This window comes from Leucoraja erinacea, chromosome 1 (assembly GCF_028641065.1).
Source record: "Leucoraja erinacea ecotype New England chromosome 1, Leri_hhj_1, whole genome shotgun sequence".
Classification (NCBI taxonomy): Eukaryota; Metazoa; Chordata; class Chondrichthyes; order Rajiformes; family Rajidae; genus Leucoraja; species Leucoraja erinaceus.
In genome coordinates this window covers 55,298,712-55,322,891 of record NC_073377.1, presented here as the reverse complement: position 1 = coordinate 55,322,891, position 24,180 = coordinate 55,298,712, and the positions used below count along the sequence as shown (strand labels likewise).

General features: G+C 43.3%; 1 protein-coding gene across 4 annotated transcripts in view; it reads left to right on the top strand.

Moving 5' to 3' along the window:
- Nucleotides 1-24,180, top strand: part of adamts6 (ADAM metallopeptidase with thrombospondin type 1 motif, 6) — a 281,109-nt gene that overhangs the window by 185,438 nt on the left and 71,491 nt on the right. For all 4 annotated transcript variants that reach the window (XM_055635078.1, XM_055635071.1, XM_055635051.1 and 1 more), the window contains one exon: nt 21,688-21,833. In XM_055635078.1, coding sequence (XP_055491053.1) covers nt 21,688-21,833 — 146 coding nt within the window. The remainder of the gene's footprint in view (nt 1-21,687; nt 21,834-24,180) is intronic.

The window sequence follows — 24,180 nt, the reverse complement described above, 5'->3', positions numbered from 1 at the left end:
ACACTATTCTCCCCATAATCAAGGCAGATGTGATGCATGGACTCGTTTCCATGGCATGAAATCACAGAGCTTTAAAATCTTCACGTAGTCACTCACGTGACTCCGAAGTAAAATAGTAAGATTAAACGAGAACTTACCAGTTTGAAGTTTGATCGTTATTTTATGAGGAGTAACATTGAGGGAATACGTGCCCTCCGCTCCCACCCTTGATCATATACTCAACTGGTATCTCTTCTCTAATCTTACTATGTTTAGTCATTACAGTTATCTGTGATTTCACACCGCTGCTTTGAAGAATGACACGCATGCGTCCTGGCGGGGTTCTTCACGTATTCCCTCAACGTTACTCTTCATAAAATAACGATCAAACTTCAAACTGGTAAGTTCTCTTTTAATCTTACTATTAAAGAGTACAATTCCAAGGCCCATTTGGAGGATTAGCATAGTTAGTATAACAGAAATGTACAGCAATGTTTGTAGTCCAGGACTTGCCTGATATTAGGCGTCAAGTCTCATTAGCAAATTTCGAACAAGGAAAGACTCGAAAGTCATGCTCTACTGACCAGGAAAGAGTCATCGATGATGACCTGTCATAGATCTGTGGAGCTGAGAGGTCAATTAAAAACAAAATCTCACTTTTCATGTGGTGTTTGCAGTTGATGAAAGCCTATGTGGAATCGACCTGTGGTCGACACCATGCAACTGAGCAAGTTGTCGAGAGAAGATAGACACAAAAAGCTGGAGTAACTCAGCGGGACAGACAGCATTTCTGGAGAGAAGGAATAGGTGACGTTTCGGGTCCAGAGATACTGCCTGTCCCGCTGAGTTCCTCCAGCTTTTTGTGTCTATCTTCCATTTAAGCCAGCATCTGCAGTTCCTTCTTACACAAGTTGTAGAGAGAACTTTGAATCGTTATTAGCACCCAGCCACTCTTGTCCATGTAATCCACAACACTCCCTCTCTCCCCACCCACTACCTTTCTGCCACCTTGCACATACTCACACCCTTGTGCAAGGAACTATGCACCAGCTTACACCACTAGTATTATGAGTACATTATTGACATTAGACTGCAGGACTCAACCTTACAACATGAATCATTTATGATGGAATTTTTACATCTGGCAAACTGGTGAAGCAGAGTCCAATTTCAAGGCCAAGAGAGTGCACCTATAAATGATTAATTACAAAGTCAGCACATCTAATGCACAAAAAAAAGTGTTTTTAGTCAATTTTTTGACAAAATACATTTCTTCCTGGATGTCATCAGTAGAGTATTTCCATCATTTTTTGTTTTTATTTCAAATTCCAAACAACTGGATGATCATAGTTTCTATGTTCATACTTGTTTAATGTTTGATCTTGTTTGGTACACACAGACGTTTATACCCTAGCAAGGTCCCAGCATAAACTACAGACCAGGGGCTGGTTGATGTCTCAGCCTCATTCCTTGATCCTTTGGTCATCGTGACACTGGATTTATGACTGGATTTTACTGGAAGGAACATGGATATTTAGATGTAATGTTTATTTTAAAGCATGAACAGTTCAAAGGTCAGACCAGATCACAATTGAAGCCATTCACAGCTGCATAATGCAAATTGACTGAAGACTAAACAGACACAAAGTGCTGGAGTAACTCGGTGTCAGGGCTGCATCTCCACTTTGTAGACCATCTTCTGAAGTTCATTGTGTCTTGACTCAAGACATCATATGGTTTAATTAAATGTGGTTTGTAATATTGGGGTTTTATTACAGCTATATTTTTAGTTAATGGATAATAATGCATGATGAATGGAAATAATGTAATTGTTAATTGGAAGGATTATATTTTATTAACTTAAAAATTATTTGTAAATAATATTTTTTAAATTCTTGCATAAAAGTGTGTTTTCTTATGAAATCTGGATACATTATTCTGCATGTAAACAAATAATATTGATAACAAATGCAATTAAGTTAGTTGAAACTGATATTAAAGACCCAAGCTGTAAAGAGTGCAGAGAATACTTAGGAAGAAATTGCCAGGACTTAAGGGCATGAGCTATAAGGAGAGGTCGGGCAGGCTAGGACTCTATTCCTCAGAGTGTAGGAGGATGAGAGGTGAATTTATACAGGTGAACAGGATTAATAGGAGAATACCTATGGTAGATGCACAGAGTCTTTTATCCAGGATAGAGGAATCAAGAACCAGACGACCTCATCTTTTCTCCCCGTATTGCCTTTTTAGTTATCTTCTGTTGCTCTTTAAACGTTACCCAATCCTCTTGCCTCCCGCTCATCTTTGCTATGTTGTACTTCTTCTCTTTCTTTTTATACTGTCCCTGACTTCGCTTGTCAGCCACGGTCGCCCCTTACTCCCCTTGGAATCTTTCTTCCTCTTAGGAATGAACTGATCCTGCACCTTCTGTATTATTCCCAGAAATACCTGCCATTGTTGTTCCCCTTGTCATCCCTGCTAGGGTTTCTTTCCAGTCAACTTTGGCCAGCTCCTCCCTCATGGCTCCATAGTCCCCTTTGTTCAACTGTAAAACGGACACCTCTGATTTACCCTCCTCCCTCTCAAATTGTAAATTAAAACTTACTGTATTATGGTCACTACCTCCTAATGGCTCCTTAACCTCAAGTTCCCTTATCAAATGTGGTTCATTACACAACACTAAATCCAGAATTGCCTTCTCCCTGGTAGGCTCCAATACATACCGACATACACTACAAACCCACTGACTCCCATGGCTATCTGGACTACACTTCTTCCCACCCTGCTTCCTGTAAGGACTCCATCCCCTACTCCCAATTCCTCCGTCTACGCCGCATCTGCTCCACGGATGAGGCGTTCCACACCAGGACATCTGAAATGTCCTCATTATTCAGGGAACGGGGGTTCCCCTCCTCCACCATAAATGAGGCTCGCACTAGGGTCTCTTCCATACCCCGCAACACTGCTCTCTCTCCCCATCCCCCCACTCGCAACAAGGGCCGAGTCCCCCTAGTCCTCACCTTTCACCCCACCAGCCGTCACATACAAAAAGTAATCCTCCGTCAGTTTCGCCACCTCCAACGTGACCCCACCACTCGCCACATCTTCCCATCTCCCCCCATATCTGCCTTCCGCAAAGACCGCTCCCTCCATAACTCCCTTGTCAATTCTTCCCTTCCCTCTCGTACCACCCCCTCCCCGGGCACTTTCCCTTGCAACCGCAAGAGATGCAACACTTGTCCCTTTACCTCCCCCCTCGACTCCGTTCAAGGACCCAAGTAATCGTTCCAGGTGCGACAGAGGTTTACCTGCATCTCTTCCAACCTCATCTATTGCGTCCGCTGCTCTAGATGTCAGCAGATCTATATCGGTGAGACCAAGCGGAGGTTGGGCGATCGTTTCGCCGAACACCTCCGCTCGGTCCGCAATAACCAAGCTGACCTCCCGGTGGCTCAGCACTTCAACTCCCCCTCCCACTCCGTCTCCGACCTCTCTGTCCTGGGTCTCCTCCATGGCCACAGCGAGCAGCACCGGAAATTGGAGGAACAGCACCTCATATTCCGTTTGGGGAGTCTGCATCCCGGGGGCATGAACATCGAATTCTCCCAATTTTGTTAGTCCTTGCTGTCTCCTCCCCCTCCTCAGCCCCCCTGCTGTCTCCTCCCATCCCCCAGCCTTCGGGCTCCTCCTCCTTTTCCCTTTCTTGTCCCCGCCCACCCCCCCGTCCCCGATCAGTCTGAAGAAGGGTTTCGGCCCGAAACGTTGCCTATTTCCTTCGCTCCATAGATGCTGCTGCACCCGCTGAGTTTCTCCAGCTTTTTTGTGTAACCTAGGCTCCAATACAAGCTGCTCTAAGAATCCATCATGGAGACACTCCACAAACTCCCTTTGTTGGGGTCCAGTACCAACCTAATTTTCCCAGTCTACCTGCATGTTGAAATCTCCCATAAAAACCATAGCATTACCTTTACGACATGCCAATTTTAACTCTTGATTCAACTTGCCCCCTATATCCAGGCTACTGTTTGGGGGCCTGTAGATGTCCCATTATGGTCTTTTTACCCTTACAATTCCTTAGTTCCATCCATACTGACCACATCTCCCATTTCAATGTCACCCCTTGCAAGGGACTGAATTACATTCCTCATCAACAGAGCTACCCCACCCCCTCTGCCCACCTGTCTGTCTTTTCGATAGGAGGTATACCCTTGAATATTCAGTTCCAAGCCTTGGCCCTCTTGCAGCCATTTCTCTGTAAGACATTTGGACAGGTACATGTTGGGACATGGAGTGTTTGTTGGGAGAGTAATTTGTTGGGACATGGAGTGAACGTGGACAGGTGGACTAGTGTAGATGGGGCACCCAAGTTGGCATGGGCAAGGTGGGCCAAAGGGCCTGGTTCTGTGCTGTATGACTCGGTGACATTGTTCATCATGTATATATCTAGACGATATATTTGAATTATAAATGGCACAACTGATGATTTTTTAGCGAATTACATATAGGATGTATTCATCACTGACGTGGCTGATCTTGATTAATCATTGCGTAACAAACCTTGAGGAGATGGTGATGAACTTATTATTTAAACTGCTACATTTTCATTTATTATTATCACGTGTACCGAGGTACAGGGAAACATTTTTGTTTGCGTGTTGTCCAGTCAAAGAAAAGATTATACATGATTACAATCAAGCCGTCCACCTTGCACAGATAAAGGACAATGGGTACAATATTTAGTACAAGATAAACTCCAATTTAGTCCCATTAACAATAGTTCCAAGATCTCCAATGAGGTAGTTGATGAGAGGACCGTTCAGTTGCCTGATAACAGCTGGGAAGAAACTGTCCCTGAATCTGGAGGTATGCGTTTTCAAACATCTATAACTCTTGCCTGATGGGAGAGGGGAGAAGAGAGAGTAGCCAGGGTGGAGACTGGTCCTTAATTATACTGGTTGCCTTGCCGAGGCAGCGTGCAGTATGGATGGAATCAATGAAAGGGAGGTTGGTTTGCATGATGGTCTGGGCTACTTCCGCACCTTACTGCATTTCCTTGCGGTCTTGGATGGAGTTGTTCCCAAACTATGCTGTGATGCATCCCGATAAAATGCTTTCATCAGCGCATCTGAAGTAGTTGGTGAGGGTTGTTGGGAACATGTTGACCTTCCTAAGCCTTTGTAGGTGTGTTTTCTTGGCCATAGCTTTGATGAGGCTGATGGGAGAGGAGAGAAGAGGGGATTGGCCAGGATGTGACTCATCCTTGATTATGCTTCTGGCCTTGCCGAGGCAGTATGAGATATAAATGGAGTCAATGCAAGGGAGGTTGGATTGTGTGATGGTCTAGGCAGTGTCCACAAATTGCTGCAATTTCTTGTGGTCTTAGATGGACCTGTTCTCAAACCAAGCTGTGATGCATCCTGATAAAATGCTTTCTATGGTGCATCTGTCGATGTTGGTGAGAGTTGTCGGGCACATGCCAAACTTCCTAAGCATTCTAAGGAAGTAGAGGCATTGGTGTGCTTTCTTGATCATTGCTTCAATATGGGTGGTCCAGGAGAAGTTATAGGTGTTATTGATTCCTCGGAGTTTGAAGTTTTCAACGCTCTCTACCTCTCTCTCTAGCTCTAGCACTCTTCCACTTTTTCCTGACAATTTTTTTTAAAGTTTATTTTTTTCCAGCAAGGTGGCTACACTCCCACTCTGTCTTCAACTTCTGAAGGAAGGAGAAAAATCTCTCACCGATGCTTTGTTTCCCTTGTATTTGTACTCTGCCTCTTGCTTGGCCGATGCCTGCTTCAATCTATGTCCTGCCTCCTCAGTCAGTAACACACTGAACAGCAAATAAAACAAAACTCTCTCTCAATGTTTTTTTTAAGTAGATTTTTTTCCCAGCAAGATTGTTATACTCCCGCTTTGTCTTTAGAATTAGATCCTTTATTTGTCATTCAGACCTTACGGTCTGAACAAAATGTTGTTACCTGCAGCCATACACAACAGTAAACAACAGAACAGCCAGTAAACACAAATTAACATCCACCACTGAGTCCACCAAGCACCTCCTCACTGTGCTGGAGGCAAAATTCTTAGGGCTGCTGTCTCATCCCTCCTCTTCTCCCTCTGCGCTGAGGCGATACCCCACCGGGCGATGGTAAGTCAGTGCCACGGCTCACCAAGCTCCGCGAACGGGCCGATTCAAACTCTGCGGCCCGGGGGTGGTCGAAGCTGCTGCCCTCCAGTCCAGCAGACGTAGCTGTTGACGATGTCGTCCACTGGCCCGCGGCCACCACCGCCAAAACGCCGTCTCAGCCCCACCGGAGAACCGCTCCAGCCCCGAGCCGGGTCACCCTCACGTGAGCGCCGTTCTACCCTCAAGCCAGGTCGCCCTCACGGGAGCGTCTCAACCTCGAGCCAGGCCGCCCTCACGGGAGCGCCTCGAGCCAGGCCGCCTTCACTTCTTCTAGAGGTAGAAAGATATCTCTCCCTGTGAATAATATATTTCCAGGCCAGGATAATATGTAATTTAGAGTGGAGCTTGCAGGTGTTGATGTTCCCATTCCTTGCCTTTCTGGGTAGAGGTCGCATATTCAGCAGATAAGAAGTTCAGCTGATTATATCAGTTTGATGTAAAGAACTGCACCAATGGGAATGTCATTGATCTTGTCCAGGAAACCTAATGGCATTCCTGTAAAGGCCTGGGTTCAGTTTAGTTTAGAGATACAGTGCGGTAACGGGCTCCAACCAGCGATCCCCGCATATTAGCAGTATCCTACACACACTAGGGACAATTTTTACATTTACCAGACCAATTAACCTACAAACATGTACGTCTTTGGAGTTCTCGTGTTAGAAACTGCCGCAGTGATATAGCTCACTTACAGACAATCCGAGGCTAACTGTTCAGCAGCATTTCAGATGTGACATTAAATCTGCTTTAGGTGAATATAAAATGTTTCAAGGAAGAGCAGAGAGTTGTCCTATTGAGTAAGTATTTAAGAAAGAACTGCAGATGTTGGAAAAATCGAAGGTAGACAAAAATACTGGAAAAACTCAGCGGGTGAGGCAGCATCTATCAGCGAAGGAATTAGCGACGTTTGCGGGTCGAGACCCTTTTCAGACTGACGAGAGTAAGTAGTCATTTTTCTATCAGTTAGCACCAACAACAATAATAATTGGTTGTTAGCTGTTTCCTTAAGAGTTTTTAAAAAATTCTGTCCATTATCAGGCTTTGGCAGTGGCTCTCAAAATGACTGTGCATGAAGTTTGGGGATTTTTTCCAGCCATGAACTAGAAATATTGCAGAGTAATGAACAAAGTGCTGGAGGAATGTTGAGGGTCTGGCAACATGTGGGGAGGGAATATAAAGGAAATGTTTCAGGTCTGCATCCTTTTTCAGACTGTTAGGAGTAGGGGGATGAAAGCTGGAAAAGTGAGACGGGGACAGGTCAAAACCTGGCAAGTGATGGGTTGATGCAGATGAGGGGAGGGGTAGTTGATTGGCAGATGGGTTAGACTAGGTGACAAAGTCTAAGGTGATAAGTGTAGAAGTCCCCCAAAACTCTTGGATGTAAGACACTCTATTACATATTTAAATCAGGAATTCATCAGGAATCTTTTATATCATGTAAAACATTTTTTCTTTTACAAAACAGAGTTTCTTTTTTAAATATACTTTATTCATAAAACTAGCAATACAGGTGACTCCTGCATCACAGTAGAGGGGTGGGGAGTACATTAACATGCTGATTGCCCCAACCTTTGTACTCTATTGCGTGCAGAGCCAGGAAGATGCTGGAGGGTATCTGCTTATTAACACATTGATTATCATTTCCTTTGTACTCCATTGTGAGTGGAAACGAGAAGTCACGGCTTTGGTATAATGTAAGAGTAAAGTAACGGATCTGATAATTAACACATCAATCTACCTCATCTTTGCACTCCAGCACTTGTCATCTTTTTGGTGTATAAATATTCTGTTGTATCAACTAATGTTGGAGACATGATTGTGTAGGAACTGCAGATGTTAGTTTACACTGAAGATAGACACAAAATACTGGAGTGACGCAGCGGGACAGGCAGCATCTCTGGAGAGAAGGAATGGGTGATATTTCGGGTCGAGACCCTTCTTCAAACTGAAGTCAGCAGTTCTTTCCTACACATGCTGCCTGTCCCGCTGAGTTACTCCAACGTTTTGTGTCTATCTAGAGATGTGATCACAGCCTTTAACTTAAACGCCTCTCCCCTTGCGCATGTAAAATAAACCAACGGCTGATGGTTAATGATTTGAGTCGAGTCTTATTTCGGGTCAAGACTTCGACATCATCAGAGGCAAAGAGGAGTGAAATGTAAAGACAAGGAGGAATGTGGATGGAAGAGGATAGGGGAAGGAAAAAGAGGGAGGTTAAAAGGCAAATGCATGAATGAATAAGTTTATTGGCCAAGTATTCACATACAAGGAATTTGCCTTGGTGCTCCGCCCACAAGTGACAACATGACATACAGTGACAGTTAAGAATGATACATAAAACATTAAACATTAATAATAAAATGGGTTGTGATGACTGCATGAAGGAGGGAAAGGAGCAGGGTGACTGAGAGGTGTGTGCAGTTTGGGAGATGGTGGGAGAATAGGGGTGCACTGGGGTGGTGCAGTTTGGGCGATGGTGGGAGAATAGGGGTGCACTGGGGTGGGGGGTATGGGGAAGAAAGAGGAAATATAGGGTATTATTTGAAGTTAGAGAATTCAATGTTGATATCATTGGGTTATAAGCTACCCAAGCAGAACATGTGGTGCTGTTCCTCCAGTTTGCGTGTGACCTGCGTGCAATCCAGGAGGCCAAGTACAGAAAGGTCGACATGGGAGAGGGAAGGAGAGTTAAAATGGTTAGAAGTCAAGAGTTCCAGTAGACCTTGGCAGTGAAATATATTTGCAGAGTCTCGCAATTGTTGCTGATACTTTCTATTCACACAGAACTTCCAACATATCATTTTGTTCAAGTGGGATGCAGCAGGTCGTGAGAGCAAAATGAAAAACAGAAAATGCTGGAAATACTCAGCAGGTCGGGCAACACTAACAGATAGAGAATTAAAACCACAGACTATCCTCTGAATCGCAGCAGGAAAGGTCAATGACTGATCAGTGCTCCTTCCATAATGACCCCAGGACGCGTTGAACACCTCCCACATTCCCTGTCACTACACCAGATGTGGCTAGTTCTGACAGAAACTAGAAAGGCAGATTATTGGAGATTATGGAATTTAATGTCGAGTCCTAGGAATTTCAGATGGAAAATGAGATTCGCTTGCACCTCTTCCAATTGGGCGCACTCAGTGCTCCCGATATCATCTTCTCTGCACAGGAAAATTGGCTGCCTGTTTTTCCCCGTCACCTTCATTCATTCTGCGCTTGTAACACTGAGCTTTCATTTGCCTTTTGGTTTCAATCCTCGGGCCGCTCCAACTTTCTGACTTTAGCTTCTTACTCTGTTGCAATGATGCCCAAAATTAGCCACGGGGAACAATATCTCACCTGTTGTTTTATGTTTCCGACTCCTTTGTTCTCCCTATATTTCCACCTTTCCGAAACAAATTGACAAGCCCTCTTCGCCATCTCTGTCAATCCCAGTTTGTGTCATCCAATTTTACTTGGTTTCTTGGACATTCCCTCGGTTTCCCCCCCCCCCCCCCCCCCCCCCCCCCCTCCCCCCCCCCTTCCGTACAACCTAAAGCGTTAAGCCAGAGCAAGGCAAGGCAAATGTATTGAATGGCAGGGCTATGGAATGGCATTGTTGAACAGAGAAACCGGCATACATAGATCTCTGAGAATGAGAACAGAGGTAGATAGGGTGGTAAGGAAAGCATGTGGCATGCTTTCCTTCATCAGATGCAGCATTCAGTATAAGAAGTAGAAGCAAGAATCTGTAGATACTGGTTCTGCTGCAGACTCTGAAGAAGGATCCCAACCTGAAACGCCACCTATCCATTTTCTCCACTGGTGCTGCCTGACCTGCTGAGTTACTCCAGCATTCTTGCGTTTTTCATTCAGTATGAGAGTTGGATTGTCATGTACAGTCATGTGAAAAGTCAGTTAGATAGGTCACACTTGCATTGTTGTGTGCAGTTCTGATCACCATACTATAGGAAAAACATGATTAGGCTAAAGAGGATTCAGAAAAGATTCATGAGGTTATTGCCTGGGATGGAAGGATTGTGTTATAAGGAGATATTGGATAGGCTGGGTCTGTTTAACTTGGAGTGCAGGAGGTTGAGGGTGACATGATAGAGATATATAAAATCATGAGAGACATAGACTGGGCATTTTTCTCATGGTAGGGATATCTATAACAAGAGGAATAGGTTTATGGTGAGAAGGAGGAAGTTAGGGTGGTTAGTATCTGGAATGAGCTGCCTGAGGAGGTGGTGGATACAAGAGCAGCGACAGAATTTTTTGATGCATCTGGACAGATATTTGAATGCGCAAGCATAGAGGGATATGGAAGTGTGATTACTGTAGATAGGCATAATGGTTGGCATGGGCTGAAGGACCTCTTTCTGTGCTGTACTATTCTCTTTATACTTTATGACAATATGATGCATGTGAGAACTGCCCTGGTTTGGAGCTACCTCCATAGCGCAGGTCATTGGTTGAAGTCAGATGCCAGCATTAAATGGTGATCTGAGATGTCCCAATTACATTTGAAGCTCTGTGGTGAAACAACATGTAGCTAATGAAAGAGGTGTGAGAACAATGCCAAAATAGAAGCTATCACAAAATAAGCATTCTAAACATAGTTCACAAATGAAATAATGGCTCAACCATTCAGTGGCCAACTGATCACTCTTTTGGATATCAGTGCCAGTTTTTTGTCTGCTTCTGGCTGGTGTAATGTTCTTACACAGTGCCAAGCCTTTGGCAGAGGTTTGAATCGTGGATACTGCAAATGACCTTGGATGACCTCAAAAGATTCTTGACGCTGTGTCTGGCTATAGCTGCACCATTTGCTGTGAAGGTGTATATGCAGGGCTGCTGGCTGAAAGGCAACAGTAAGGGCAGGTTCAGGAACAGTTTCTTCCTGACAACAATCAGGCAATTGAACTCCCACTAAACTCCAAAATACAAACTGCTTGTGTTGCACTTGGAACTTTGGGCTTTGTTTTATTTTTGGGCTATATTGGATGTTTTGCGCCTTGACCTTATTTTTTAATTGTTTATTACTTTATCTATTAAATACTGCATTTACAACTTGCTGCTGCTTCAAGTAAGAATTTAATTGTTCCGTTTCGGTACAAATGACAATAAAATGTTCTTGATGCTGATGGAGCACTCTTCCACATTATACCGTTATTCATTTCCCAGGTCAATTTCAGCAGAGTACATGCCCGCAATGAACCATTCCTTTAAGAGAAACAAACTATATTCAGTGCTTGCCATTAATAATATTAGCCCCTGTAAATGTGTTCAGCCAATGAATAGTTTGATCTGTGCTGGATACGCACTGCATTCCTCAAAACAAATTGGCAACATGATCTATGTATTGTAATGGACTATGCAATTTAGAACACAAGGCCTAGAGATTTGATAAAGCAGCATAGCGACTCACGTCGCAGCGGCCTCTGCAGTCCGTTTGTCTTTTTGTTATTTTTTTGTCCCATTTTAATGTAGTTTTTATTATTTTTTTGATGGGGGGGGGGTGTGTGTGTGTGTACAGTTCAGTACAAGTGTCGGTATACTTAAGCACTTCGACAGATCAGATAAGCATCTCAGATACAGTACAAATGGATAGCAGTAGTACACTGAGACAGTACACAGAGTCTAGATAGACAAATAATGCTGGAGTAACTCAGCAGGACATGCAGAATCACCGGATAGAAGGAATTGATGATGTTTTGGGTTGAGACCTAAAGACCAAGAAGGGTCTCTTCGGGTTAAACCAGCATCTGCATTTCCTTCTTACACAGTATACAGAGTCGCCAGTTTGCCGCCATTTCCCAGTTGTTGTAAGTACAGGGTTCTTGATCTGACTATGAAGGTCTGTTGTCCTGGAGGCATTGCAGGGTCGGCCTGGCCAAGCGTAGCCATGGTGTCCTCCGCCACTGCTCCACCGCTGTAGGCCGCATCCGGTCCATGTGGTCAGCCTATTGGAGCGGCGCCCAGTCCAACCGAGCCCCAGGCAGCTGCAGGGCCTCCAGCGGCCCACTCCCACACCTTCATAAACAAGAGAGCACGTTGGAAATCTAGTTAATAGCCCACAGAAAGGACACTAATTGCTAGTTATGACACCCTGTGGAGGAATGTGTTCAGAGAATGGTAAACTTAACATGACCCAAGAATCAAAACTGGCAGTATTAAGATCTTTGAAATGAAGAAAAAAGCAAAGCAAATATTGCTCAACATAACTGTGGAATAATATAATGCTTAGCAAATCAGCAATACCTTTCAAAAATCAAGATGATCAATTGAAACTAACGTGACAAATAGATTACTTAACAAATAAAATAGTGATTAAGAGGAAAAATAATTTTTTTCGGAAGATAGACATAAAAAGCTTGAGTAACTGAGCTTTTGAAAGCTGAGTTACTCCAGCTTTTTGTGTCGATCTTCATTTTAAACTAGCATCTGCAGTTCCTTCCTACACAATAACTTTTTTTCTGGCTGGATTCAAGAGACAAACAACTACAAAGACAAATTGAATAGGCTTTCACGGAGTTAAGATCAGCTGATGATTCCAACATGCACCAGATGACCACAAATCCAGAACATGATGTGCTGCACACAGTAAAGCATCCCAGAAAAATTGAAGCTACTTCTTTCAAATGTACCAAGCTTCTTGCCCACATTATAGAATGAATATCTTCTTAATTGGAGAAACCAAAAGCGCAGTGTGGTCGCTTTAGAGAGCAGCTGCACTCAGTTAGCAAGAATGACTTTGAGCATCCGTTTGCTTGCCACTTTAATTCTACAGCAGGCCCATACGAAGCTTTTCAAAAAGGGGGGTGGCATGACAGGATTACAAAAAATGTAATGTGAAATAATGTGCATGCTGCGCACATCACGAGCGGGGGTGGCCTGGGTCAGCGGGGTTGGTGGGGGTCAGCCCAGCGGGGGTCAGTTGGGATGGCATGGGTCGGGGGGGGTCAGCGGGGGTGGCATAGGTCAGCGGGGGTGGTGTGGGCCCAGCGGGGGGATCAGCGGGGTTGGCGTAGGTCCAGCGGGGGTGGCGGGGGTCAGCGGGGGTGGCGTGGGTCCAGCAGGGTTGCGAGGGGCGTGGGTCCGCGGGGCGTCTGGTGTTGGGGTTACAGCCGCTGGGTTCAGATTCAGGCAGCCCGGCGACGTGCAGCTGCGCACATCACAAGTGGGGGTGGCGTGGGTCCAGCGGGGTTGGCGTGGGGTCCAGCGGGGTTGGCGTGGGTCCAGCAGGGGTTGGCGTGGGTCCAGCGGGGTTGGCGGGGTCAGGCAGCAGGGGTGGCGTGAGTCCAGCGGGGTTGGATGGGGTCAGCGGGGAGGATGGCGTTTGGCAGAAGATGGCTTGGGCCCTGGCGGCGGGGGGAGGCGAAGGGCGCGGGCTCCGCCACAACGGCGTCTGGTGTCGGGGTTACAGCCACTGTTTCAGATTCAGCCACTCCCGCCCGGCGACGGGAGGACGGTCTGGTCGTCAGGCTGGCTGACACCGCACCCACCTCCTCCCTTCCTCCCCCCCCCCCCCCCCTCCTCCCCCCCCCCCCCCCCCCCCCCCCCCCCCCCCCCCCTCCCCTCCATCCCTCGGGCCCGGAGAAATGGGTTACTAAATCATCCCGCAGGCGGATTAGACCCCCTCACAGACTCTCCCTCCTGCAACACAATATCCCACTACTTACCTGGAGTAGACACGAGGTATCGAGCTGAATGGGTGCAGTACAATGGCAGTCTGATCCCGCCCAGGCCCACTGCGCACGTGCGGAGAGATGGCGTCATTTTGCGATGCTTCCCCAACTGTGCAGGGGACAGTTTGTCCCCTGATGGTCGCATTTTTTTCTCCCAAATCATCCAGCGGCCGGAACCAGAATTTCGGGCGATTTCCGACAAAGTACAATGGGATCTGGGGGTCCTCGTTCATCAGTCTATGAAAGTAAGCATGCAGGTACAGCAGGCAGTGAAGAAAGCGAATGGCATGTTGACCTTTATAACAAGAGGCGTATAGGAGCAAAGAGGTCCTTCTGCAGTTGTACAGAGCCCTAGTGAGACCACACCTGGAGTATTGTGTGCAGTTTTGGTCCCCTAATTTGAGGAAGGACATTCGTGCTGTTGAGGGAGTGCAGCATTGGTTTACAAGGTTAATTCCCAGGATGGCGGGACTGTCATATGCTGAGAGAATTAAGCAGCTGGGCTTGTACACTCTGGAGTTTAGAAGGATGAGAGGGGATCTTATTGAAACGTATAAGATTGTTAAGGGTTTGGACACACTGGAGGCAGGAAACATGTTCCCGATGTTGGGGGAGTCCAGAACCAGGGACCACAGTTTAAGAATAAGGGGTAAGCCATTTAGAACGGAGACAAGGAAACACTTTTTCTCACAGAGAGTTGTGAGTGTCTGGAATTCTCTGTCTCAGAGGGCGGTGGAGGCAGGTTCTCTGGATGCTTTCAAGAGAGAGCTGGATAGGGTTCTTAAAGATAGCGGAGTCGGGGGATATGGGGAAAAGGCAAGAACGGGGCACTGATTATGGATGATAGGCCATGATCACATTGCATGGCGGTGCTGGCTCGAAGAGCCAAATGGCCTACTCCTGCACCTTTTGTCTATTGAAATACATCTTGCAGACAAAGAGGCAGAATCTGCATCAAACTGCCACATTAACCCATTCAGTCTCACCCTATCAGAGATATTCCCTTTCTTTTCTCATCTTTTCTCCACCTATTCTGCCTCTATACACTTAACTTGTTATCTCTCTTTCTCAGTTCTGATGAAGAGCCTTGGACCTAAAAACATTAACACTGTATCACTTTTCACAGATGCCGCTTCACCTGCTGAGTGCCTGTGGTATTCTCTGTTTTTATTCCAGTCTCCTCTTCTTCATCCATGGTCTCCTTGTGTACTGTGCAGAAGCAAGATGCCTACTGAAGCGGGTCACAGTATTGTGGGACTCATGGCTTCTATTGCTTCCAAGCAGTGGAAGTGTTTTTTGAGTATGCCTAATGGTTCAAGGTTTCTTTATTGTCACGTGTACCAGGTAGAGGGAAATGCATTTTTTGCTTACAGCTCAGTAAAATTATCCCCATCAATAAGCACAATCGCCCCAGTCAGTAGAGAATGTACAGAATAGCCTACTGAGTCCATATACAACGGGTGCCATTTTACAGTCTCAGTTGCAGCTGCCCACAAAGTACAATCCTGCTATATTTGCAGGATGTTCATTCATTTTATGTTATTGGGAAGTAATTAGTAATTATGTAATTTTTTTATTTTTTAAATACTTTAAATATTTCTTAGTTTTTGTTTCAAAATGCTATTGAGATTTGGCAATTCTCTTGTGGAATTGAAATCCGTTTGATGAAAATGTTTCTGTATGTCTAATAATATGGGTATTTAGAAAACCCACCCCAGTATTTCAGTGACCTTTCAGCATGAAGTGATGGGAGATTCACAACTAATATGCAAAAATGGTCTTTTCCCATCTTCCATTCCATCACTTTATTTCCTGCAAATGAATGGAAAAGCTATGGAGCAAAGTTCATGATATTAATTTAAAATGATTAGCTGGATCTTTTTAAAACATTTTTGATGTATTGTACTTGTGTCTGTTAAATGGATTTTGAGATGGTGCAATCATTTTTGGAAAACACTTTTTTAGAAAATGTTTTGAATTAAATTGTCCATAATGAAATTATTTGTTTAGCATTTGGGAAAATGGGTGATAGTAGGGAACAGCACTCACCCAAAAGCTTGTGCTTGAAACTATTTTAGAATAATGGATTAACATAGTTTGGCATTGAATTAAGAAACATAAACAAAACATAAAAATTAGGAACAGGAGCAGACTATCTGACTCTTTACACCAGCTGCAAATGTTCATCAAGACTGGAATGGAAAAACTGGAGAAAGAGTTGGCCATATAGCGCTGCAAATTCAATCACAGTCAATCATCTACATCAGTACCACCTTGCAGTGCACTCTCTAGATCCTTGATACTATTATGTCAAGAACTTTATTACTTCTTCAAAATATTCATGACGGCCTCCACAAACTTCATATTCCATACCTTAACCAATCTCTCATTGAAGAAATTTCTCCTCATCTTGGTTCTGAATCTCTTGCCCTTTAACCAATTGTGATCCTTTATTTTCATTTAGGAGAAACGCATACAATCTGTCTAAACCTGTTAGAATTTTTATATTTTCAATTGGATCACCTCTCATTCTTCTAGCTTCTAGTGAACTGCCATTGGTTCAATGGTTCTTTATTATGGTGAAATCCTATTTTTTAATACAGATCAGTTAATTATCATTTTCCATAAACACAATCCTAGATTAAGTACAGAATGTATAGTCCACTGAGAACATGTTCCAGCATTGTCAGGTTTTTGTTTTGTTAGTTTAGTTTATTGTCACGTGTACCAAGGTACAGTGAGAAGCTTTGTTGCTACGTACTATTCAGTCAGCGGAAAGACCAGCCATGTACCTGATTATAATCAAGCTTGTCCACAGTGTAGGGGAATAATGTTTAGTGCAAGATAAAGTCCAGTAAAGTCTGATTCAATATGGTCCAAAGATCTCCAATGAGGTAGTTGGTAGCTCTCTCCAGTTGGTGATAGGGTGGTCCAGTTGCCTGATAACAGCTGGGAAGAAACTGTCCTTGAATCTGGAGGTATGCGTTGTCACACTTCTGTACCTCTTACCTGATGGGAGAGGGGAGAAGAGGGAGTGTCCGGGGTAAGATTTGTCCTTGCAGCATGAAGTGTAGATAGATTCAATGAATGGGAAGTTGGTCTGCGTGATGATCTGCGCTGCGTCCACAACTCTCTGCAAGATCTTGTGAGCTTGGGTGGAGTTGTTGGGGACATGCAAACTTCCTAAACCTTCTAAAGAAGTGGTGGTGTGAGGGGGTTTCTTGGCCATTGTTTTGATATGGCTGGTCCAGGCCAAGTTGCTGGTAATATTTACTCCTAGTAACTTGGCATCATTTTCCAAGTCCAGGTTGCTTTAACTGCAGCTGGCCATAAAGGCCCATTGTCCTGATAGCATTGCATGATCGGTCTGGCCAAGCAAAGCTGCAGGCGTCCACCACCGTTGGTCCACCGCTTTGTGCCCCGCTCTATCTGCTGGAGTGGCGCCCAATCTAATCGAGTCCCAGGCTGCTGCAGGGCCTCCAGCCGTCGCATTGATCCAGATCGACCAGCATTCAGCCTTTATACTCGGGGGCACCTCCCGTACCAAATGTGATCTCACCAAATCTCTGTATAATTGTAGCAGGACATCCTTGCTTCTCAAATGTGGTCATCTTGTTGGTAGGCCAACATATCAATTGCTTGGTAGACACAAAATGCTGGAGTAACTCAGTGGGATAGGCAGCATCTCTGGAGAGAAGGAATGGGTGATGTTTCGGGTTGAGACCCAGCATCTGCAGTTCTTTCCTACACATTTCAATAGTTTGTTTCACCTCTGCGTTGGGTGTGTAAGGAGACTCTTTGTCCATCTATACCTTCCAATTTAATTACTTTTATATGTCACTTTTCTATTTTACTGCCACATCTTTATTTTTCCAAACCTAGTCTTCAATCTAAGCACCATTATCGTGCACTATTCAAAAATCCCTCAACTGCCTTTCAATACTCAGAAATCCTATCAGTCTCTCCACCCTTGGTTTATTGATATTTTTCCAAGCAGTATTTTTGTTTATTCTTCCTCCCCGTCTGGTCTCCCATGATGACAGCATTAGTCATATGGCACTTTTGAAATGACTTATTTATGCCATTTCCAGTATTATAACTGCTACTTGTTAACTGACAAATACTTTCCACTGATATTTACTGCCCTTTTCGGTTTCTTAGCTCCACTCATTTCTAAAACTACATCTTGATCTACTGAGCATAGATCATTCCTCACTGCTCCGCTGATCCCGTCCTTTGTTTACAGTGCTACCACTTCTCCTTTTCCTTTTTCCTGTCCTTCGTAAATGTTGAATACCCTTGGATATACTGCTTTGATCACTCTGTAGCCACGTTTCCCTAATGGCAGTTGGATCATCTGCCATTACTTCTGTCTGTGTTTTTAATTAATCTGCCTTGTTGTGAATGCTGCATGCATTTAGATTTTGCAACTTTAGCTTTGTCCTTTTAATGTTGACTGTACTTTGACATAATGTTACTGCTTGCCTTTGTTTCCCCTATTTATTGTGCGTGTTTCTTTTCCATTTCACTGACCGCTTTGATTCTCTGCTCACTGCATTGCTCCTGTGATTTTTATCCCCCATGCCAGGCTAGTTTAATCTTTTCTAATAGGCCCTGTGAGGATATTGCCCCAAATCCTACTGAGGGGTAACCAGTCAAACTTGTGCAGGTGGGTCGCACTTGCCCAGAAATGAAGGTACAAGGTACTTTACCACAAAAAAAAACACATTGTGCTGGAATAACTCAACAGGTCAGGCAGCCTCTCTGGAGGACATCGATATGACCTCAATGACTCAGAAGTCTAAAGCACTTGCTCCTGAGCCATTTCTCCAGCCACTGATTCATTCCCTCTATCTACTTATTTTTGTTCTTGTCAGTGCAGGGCTTAGGGAGTAAGCCTGAGATCACTCCTTTTGAAGATGTAATTTTTAAATTTTTTTCCAAGTTCCCTAATATCTGCTAAGAGGACCTCGGCACTTTTTCTATCTATGTTGTTGATACCAGAGTTCAATGGTTCCTTCATTATCACATACTATCTCAGAGGCCATATATGGTTACTGCATAAGGTTCTACTGCAGTTGTACAGGGTATTGGTGAGACCACACCTGGAGTATAGCGTACAGTTTTGGTCTCTAAATCTGAGGAAAGACATTTTTGCCATAGAGGGAGTACAGAGAAGGTTCACCAGACTGATTCCTGGGATGTCAGGACTTTCATATGAAGAAAGACTGGATAGACTCGGCTTGTACTCGCTAGAATTTAGAAGATTGAGGGGGGATCTTATAGAAACTTACAAAATTCTTAAGGTGTTGGACAGGCTAGATGCAGGAAGATTGTTCCCGATGTTCGGGAAGTCCAGAACAAGGGGTCACAGTTTAAGGATAAAGGGGAAATCTTTTAGGACCGAGATGAGGAAAACATGTTTCACACAGAGAGTGTTGAATCTCTGGAACTCTCTGCCACAGAAGGTAGTTGAGGCCAGTTAATTGGCTATATTTAAGAGGGAGTTAGATGTGGCCCTTGTGGCTAAAGGGATCAGGGGGTATGGAGAGAAGGCAGGTACAGGATACTGAGTGGGATGATCAGCCGTGATCATATTGAATGGCGGTGCAGGCTCGAAGGGCCGAATGGCCTACTCCTGCACCAATTTTCTATGGTTCTATGTTTCTATGTTACAAGATACTTTTCTGGCTCCTAATGTACTGAATCTCCCATCAAATGTTCCCTCTTACTCTCCCTGTCTTCTTTTGTAGTTGAGCCACTGTAGTCCCATCTCTGACTACACTGACTGAACATTGTCCCCACAAGTCAAGTCAAGTCAAGTCAAGTCAAGTCAAGTTTATTTGTCACATATACATACGAGATGTGCAGTGAAATGAAAGTGGCAATGCTCGCGGACTTTTGTGCAAAAGACAAACAACAAAACAACCAAACAAATTATAAACACAATCATAACACACATATTCTTTTACATAATAAATAGTGGAAGGAAAAACGTTCTGTAGAGTAAGTCTCTGGTGAGATAGGCGTTTACAGTCCGAATTGCCTCTGGGAAGAAACTCCTTCTCAACCTCTCTGTTCTCACAGCATGGCAACGGAGGCGTTTGCCTGACCGTAGCAGCTGGAACAGTCCGTTGCAGGGGTGGAAGGGGTCTCCCATGATTCAAGTGAACAAAAGTGAAAATCTGACATGAAGGACAAACGATACAATAGAACTTTATTTATGATTTGCCAACAGGTGAGCAGATCATAATCTGCCAACAGTCATAAAAACACAAAATACATGAAACCTGAAGAGTGGAAAGGATTGGAGATGTGCAAAGATTGGGGAGGGATTGTGGAATGGTGGAATTACTACAGTTATCCCAGCTGCTGATCAAGTCCTGTAACCTGGAGTCTAAGCTACTGCAGCTGAAAACATTCCCTATGCATAGCTGCATAGATGTCTATGAGTTCCACCGCATGACATGTTCCACTCAACAGCTGACTGGCCCTTCCATACCGTGATAGCTGATCATTTATAAAGCAAAAATGAATCGGTTGGAAATATTAATTGCCTATCATGTACCTGCCTTCTACTGAAGTCAGTTCTGAACACTAATGTCATACTTTTCAGAGCACGGCCTGGTTTAAGTCCCACATGTTGCTGCCCAGATCCATCCTCTCACTGACATCTCAAACTTTATACCTGCTCACCAGTCTCTCACTCCCCTTTTCCACTTGCCTCCACTGTCTCATTGACGTTGACAGACTCATTTAGTTTAGTTTAGAGATACAGCACGGAAACAGGCCCTTCGGCCCACTAAGTAAGCACCGATCCTCGTTCATTATCCTACACGCTAGGGACAATTTACCGATGACAATTAACCTGCAAAACTGTACACCTTTGGCGTGTGGGGGGAAGTCTGAGCATCCGGAGAAAACACAAGTGGTCACAGGAAGAAGGCACAAACTCTGCACAGACAGCACCCTTAGTCAGGATGGGTGTATGGCAGCATCTGCACTGCTGCATCACTGTGCCGGCTCTCATCTTGAGTTTGTGCGTGTTTTTATCTCATCATAGTTCCCGTGGATGTTCAACAAATCACAGAATTAAATGTTAAATATATTTAACACTATATTTGGAGAATTTAATAGGATGACTGGAATGGAAAATAAAAATATTTACAAAGTTGTAGAAACAAGTTAATTTCTTAAATGTAGGTTAAAGCACCTTGCTGAGATAATCTAGAATGAATGTTAACTGTTACCTGACAGCCCAGTAATTGATTGAGTAATTTCTGATGCTGATACAATGTGGAGAATATTGTATTTATCAGAACCAATTTCCTAAAAACTTATCCAAGAAATTAACTGAAATGCAATTATAGCAATCTTGAACAACATTATTTTCTGAATATACAGATTCAAGGAACTGCAGGCGCTGATTTGCTAAAGTAGACATGGTGTTGGAGTACCTCAGCAGGTCAAGCAGCATCTCTGGAGAACATGGATAGGCGACATTTTGGGGCAGAACCTTTGTTCAGTCTGAAGCAGAGAAACTGCCTGACCCACTGAGTTATCCCAGCACTGTGTGACATAATTTTCAGTATGTTACTCAACTTTATCATCATATAAAACAAATGCAAACTAGTTTACTTGCATATGTTATAACATTTTTCAGTCCAATTAGAATTTTCTTCTAATAATTCAACTGTGACTCAAAATTGTTTTACAAAAGTGTTTGACATTTAAATCTATAGTTTACATTTTCTTAGGAATATTTATTGCTCTAATTCATCATTGCTTAATATGTAGGACTGTTTGCATAATGTCACTTAAGCTAATTATGTGCTTTCTTCTCTCTTACAGTGGTGTTATCAAGGCGAATGTGTACCTTTTGGTACTTGGCCTCAGAGTGTAGATGGGGGCTGGGGACCTTGGTCCATATGGGGAGAATGCAGTAGGACATGTGGGGGAGGAGTCTCCTCATCTCTGAGACACTGTGACAGTCCAGCGTAAGTAACTAAAGTAAGCCAGAGCAAAAAGATATACTTGAAAACTGCACGGTAACATTGTTTTATGTATTCATTATAAAGATTTCAATCAAATAACAATATATGGAAATTCTAATATTCGAGGATAACACTTGTAAATTATACTATTTATCTTATGTTTCTCATTAAAGACAATGGTTACATTATATGAGTAGGATAACATATCAAATTGTATTTTTATCAATGAAGCAACTTGCGTCATATGTATGTATTGTTTAGTGAGCCTTACTAAAATAGTGAGATATATCATCATCATTAAAGAATATATACATTATAAAATATTCATATATTAATATGGAGAAACTATAGTTTAACTGGACAAGTGACACCTATACATTTAATGTAGACAAAAATGCTAGAGAAACTCATCAGGTGAGGCAGCATCTATGGAGCGAAGTAAATAGGCGAAGTTTCGGGTCAAGACCCTTCTTCAGACTGCCAGTCGCCTATTTCCTTTGCTCCATAGATGCTGCCTCACCCGCTGAGTTTCTCCAGCATTTTTGTCTACCTTTGATTTTCCGGCATCTGTAGTTCCTTCTTAAACCTATACATTTAAAGTCAACGTTTAAAGTAAAAGTTTGATGCGTGGGCAAGAAACAGTAATGTGAAGGAAAGAACTGCTGATGCTGGTTTAAATCGAAGGAATGTGTGACGTTTTGGGTCGAGACCCTTCTTCAGACTCACTAACGCCTGTGTTAGAGGCCGTTCATTGTCCAGATCTGCATGACACACTGGTGTTGATTTACCAGCTGCTTGGCAGCAGTTTTAAGACTTGGCCTTATTTATACTGAACCACAGACCTATTGCGCCATCCAACGCCACTCATCTGATTATATTTGGCCACAATGACTAGAACATTTAACTGGGCTTGACTGTTAAACATTGATTTAGATCATTGTTGATTGGTGTCTCAACTTTATTTACCTCTCTTTGCTGCAAATTCATGATACAAAAACATATTATTGATCTCATTGTTTAGAAAAGTTCATTTGATCGAACATTAGGACCTTGTTTTCAGACCAAGTTCTAGATTTCACTATCCTTTGATTGTTCACATGCACAAGTAACCAAGTTGTTAAATAACACTTATGCCTCTTGTTCTGGATTGCCTCACCTATGCTCTTTGCTTGGCTTCCATGATCTATTGTCTTTAAACGGATCAGAAAGCACCACCCAAAGTTTCAAACCAGATGTTGGGGTCTTACAAGAAGTAACAATATTATCTCAACTGCTCTTCCCCTGTGGTAAAACTTTCCAAATGTATTTTCAATATTTGAATTAACCAGATGGAAGGATATGGTTAAGTTTACTAATCCTGTGTTGAAACAGTTACCACCCATTAGCACCATTTGAAACAAATTAAAGTCTTCTAATGAGTCATGATGAGCAGGCGGAACTGCTGTCAACACAAAGAAATATTTTTTCCTCAAAGGAAATAAATGATCTTTTATTTTTCCTCAATAAATATAAAACAGATCTGGTCTAAAATAATGTTTCTTGTTAGTGATTAGAATACAGAGGGAAAAAATTATTCTCTGAGCCAAGGGAACAATATCACAGGGAACATATCCAAGGATCTCGACAGAAATGCTAGAAGTTATTGATGGTGCAAGAATTTATGAGGTAGATTTGTATTGGTGTTCTCCTATCTTGACAAAGTTGGAGAAATTAGAAAGATGGTGTTCACATAGTCTGGACAAATAGCTCACTCATTAAAGTTTGGGATGCCATTCAGTATGCATGTCAGGGGATTTGACACTGGTGAATCGAATTTAACCTTTTAAGAGCAAATCCTGAATTAACTGAAGTAAATGCAGGACATTTGTATCTGGATTCTTCCCTGGGAAAATGTTGACTCTTCAGGCATTTTCTTAATGATATTGTGATGATATCTTGAAATACCTGGATGAAGTAAAAATTAAGGGACATTGTGCTTAAATTTTTAAAAAAAATTGAAAAAAATATATATTTCTGGTGGAATACTCATTTCATATTCATTTCACTTGCACTTTATGTGCAATGTGACAAATAAACCGTATTGTATTGTATTGTATTGAATACAGTGAACGTGTGGAAAGTGAATTTCCAGAGTCTGTGTCAAGTCCATTGGAGAAAGTGGGGGAGTATAACATTAAGAAAGACTCACAGAGACTTGTGGGCTAGGGTGAAATTTTGGTGTGGTGTAAATAGATGCTGTAGGATTGGCAACATATATAATGATTGATTAATAATGCTTGCCTTGCATTTGACTACAAATCAGGATAACGTTTGAGGCTTTGCATCTATCCCAATATTGCAGAGAAACATT